The sequence below is a fragment of the Sinocyclocheilus grahami genome, unplaced genomic scaffold (genome assembly GCF_001515645.1).
Source record: "Sinocyclocheilus grahami isolate Dianchi unplaced genomic scaffold, SAMN03320097.WGS_v1.1 scaffold587.1, whole genome shotgun sequence".
NCBI classification, from domain to species: domain Eukaryota; kingdom Metazoa; phylum Chordata; class Actinopteri; order Cypriniformes; family Cyprinidae; genus Sinocyclocheilus; species Sinocyclocheilus grahami.
Window position 1 is genome coordinate 991,181 of NW_015505766.1, and position 3,489 is coordinate 994,669.

General features: G+C 34.2%; 1 protein-coding gene across 1 annotated transcript in view; it reads left to right on the plus strand.

Annotated features, from left to right (window-relative positions):
* LOC107556999 (nuclear receptor coactivator 7-like) overlaps positions 1–3,489 on the plus strand; it is a 29,272-nt gene that overhangs the window by 10,281 nt on the left and 15,502 nt on the right. Inside the window, exon 6 of the mRNA XM_016240280.1 lies at positions 2,456–2,640. Coding sequence (XP_016095766.1) covers positions 2,456–2,640 — 185 coding nt within the window. The remainder of the gene's footprint in view (positions 1–2,455; positions 2,641–3,489) is intronic.

Below are 3,489 nucleotides of genomic sequence, written 5' to 3' on the forward strand. Positions count from 1 at the left end.
GCTCGGAAGAGAGGGGCGGAGCCAGCAGAGCTCATTAACATTTAAAGGGAAATGCTACAAAGCGGCTTGATCTGAAAAGAGTTGTTTTTGACAGGGTAAAAAAGCTGTTTTTTACACTACCATTGAGAAATTTTAACCAAACTATGTTACAGACTTTTCATTAAGACCCTAAAGAATCATATCAACTTGTGGGAAATAGGCATCCGATGACCCCTTTAACAACATATAATTGTATATGCCGAGCTTGTTATCCCAGGAGAGTTCCCAGACATGTAATACCTTACATTTAAGGCACTTTAAAGATTCACGTTTCATTCATGAAGATGGCATGAAAAAATATATCCTGGTGGAAAACAAAGACTTTTAAGTTGAAAATGGCATGAAATTAGCATTATAACCTGTAGATGGCAGCAGAGCATCACTCATTAGCTCAGTTGCCATTTCAACTCCCTATTTTTTGGGATTTATTATAAAATGACTATTAAAACCAAGGGTGCATATAAGTTTTTCGGTTTGGTTCTCATTAGAGCACCTGGAGATTTGGTTTGATACTCACTGCACAGTGTGACTCATTAAATATAGCTATAAAAATAAAATAATGATTATTAATAGTATTATTGCATTTATTTATTTTGTATTTTAATAAAATAAATAAAATCAGTGTGATAATACTATTATATGTTAAAATAAATTGAGTATTAAATAAAAATAGTTATTTTATAGTACACTTAAAAATACAATGTTAATCATATATTTTTTTATTTCTTTTTTTTCATGAATTTTCATAATTTTCAAACCTAAAATCAGCAAGTAAGTATATGCGCTGCCGAGTGAAGGGCGTCAGTGAATGAAATGTCCATTTTGCATTTTGCTGTGAAACTGGCAGGCCATTGCCTGGATTTATGCTTTTGATTTGACTGAAAATCTTATACAGTATCACAATTAGTCGATCTAAAACAGTGATTGTGCATTAACAGCTGTCAACAATGTCGCTTCGCAAATGAGCAGTTTTTAATTTGGTCATGCATGCGCACCTGCGTACCGCTTATGTGCACCCCTGATTATAACAAATGCTTTTACTTTACTGAACAATAATCAGTGAATTTATGTTTTAACTGTAGAAGCTGCTAAATCTATTCAGCCAACACAGACTTGTTGCTTCTGCAGATTTTTGTTTCTTTGAATGTAGTCTGAATCACTTAATGCACGCTCTGTTTTTGACATCGGCTTGTCAGATGTTTTCACGGATTGACTCGCGTAATTTTATACACTCGCGTTTATCATTTCTGAAACCGTATACGTGGACGTTTGGTCCTCTTATTAGACAAACAAAATTTTATTCAAGTTGTGAATGGATTATGTAGAGAAACCAAGCAAAGGGTCTATTAGTAAAATCTGTTGACTTTAGCAATCTTTGTTGCATTATATGCCAACGGTGACCGTTCAAAAGTGGGGGAAAAGCACTTTTCAAGTTTTTTCCCCAAAGTTTGCATGCCTGTAACTCAAGAAGTATTAAAGGTATCTTAATGCTCTTTTAGATTTGGGTTCTTAACCAACATTTCTTTTGGCATGTATATTTTTAAGGCCCTATATGGTTCAGTTCCAGAGATATTGGGAACTCAATAGGGCTCCAGGAGTAAATTGTTAAATTGTAAACACATTCCATGGTCAAAAACCAAATCTGGGTCACTTTGCATTCTGCTGATACTTTGTTCTTTTAAAGAGGAATGTCTGAAGAACAAATAATGTTAAAACTAGAAAAGTATCTCGTTTCTCTCTATCAAGACAATTTCATAGACCATACCTGTCTGAGTGACAGAATACTCTTTTTCCAAAGTTTGTGTGCCTGTAACTCAAGAAGTATTAAAGAGATCTCAATATCAAAGAAAACTAAAATAACGACTTTATTCAACAATTCGTCTGCTCCGCGTCACACTGTAGCGCCATTTAGGAGAATATCCTCTGAATGCAAACAGCGTATGCTATTCTGTGTCAGCTGCGTCATAAGTTTTCTACGTTGTTTACATTTTAAATTGAACGAAAACAATGTATCCGCGTGACGCAGCTGACGGTGTGCCTGTAACTCAAGAAGTATTAAAGAGATCTCAATATCAAAGAAAACTAAAATAACGACTTTATTCAACAATTCGTCTGCTCCGCGTCACACTGTAGCGCCATTTAGGAGAATATCCTCTGAATGCAAACAGCGTATGCTATTCTGTGTCAGCTGCGTCATAAGTTTTCTACGTTGTTTACATTTTAAATTGAACGAAAACAATGTATCCGCGTGACGCAGCTGACCGTTTCTGCACCTTGATCGTGGTGATTACATTGCTGTCTATGGGAGAGTCAGAGTATCAAAAATATACAGGTTTAGAGTAATTAATGACAGAACTTTCATTTTTGGGTGAACTATCCCTTTAAATGAGGCTTCTGTTTTATTTTTGTCCTGCAGGGAGTTGTGGGAGGAGTGATGATTATAACGCCCAACAACATCATGTTTGACCCGCACAAATCTGACCCGCTGGTGATCGAGAACGGCTGTGAGGAGTACGGTCTCATCTGTCCCATGGAGGAGGTGCTGTCTGTGGCGCTGTATGACGACGTGTCCCGTATGAAGCTCAAGGACGCGCTGCCGTCGTAAGCAGCACTCCTCTCTCTCTCCGTCTTTAAAATCTCTTACATTCTTTTGTTGTCTTAGAAAACCCCCAAACCCCCTTTATTAATGTGCATTAATTTTGTTTTGGAATGGCGACAAAATGTAGTTTTAGCACCATTAAGATTTGATTATTTGATTACCTGCACAATTACAACAAAAATCATAATTGTCGATTATTCCCTTGAAATTGTAATTGCGATTATTATCACGATTTACATTGAATGATGTTTTGAATAGCTTTATACCATTGTTTGAAGCTACTGCATGCCATATTTTCATATGAACGTTAACAAGCTGAAAACACTCTTCCAGAAAAACTTGCTTTTCTACAGCATTTAGCCTTTAAATGTCAACTATACATTGGTTAGGTTTCACGGTAATCACGATTACCTAATTATATACCAATTTGACTTTTATTATGTAATCTATGAGCAGCCAGATCCTTTGTTTTTTTGATCTTGAGGGGTTTAGCTGTTCTAATTTCTCATGGTTCAGTTTGTATCACAGTTCTGTGGTCTCAGTTTTGGTCCAGTAAATATTTGCGGGTCCATGGTTGAAATTAAATTAGTTTAGTATTTTAAATTGATTTAGTATTTCATATTTTAATACTGTGAATGACCAATAACAATCCAGTTGTTTTGTTTGATTAAATGAAATTTATTTATTTTAATTTAGTATTTAATTTATTTTCATTTAATTAATTTTTAACTAATTAATTTTTTTATTGTTGTTTTTTTAAAATTGTATTTATTTATTTTATTATTTATTTATTCATTCATTTTAAATGTAATACACTTTATTTATTTTGGTTTTCATTTATTTTATTTTAA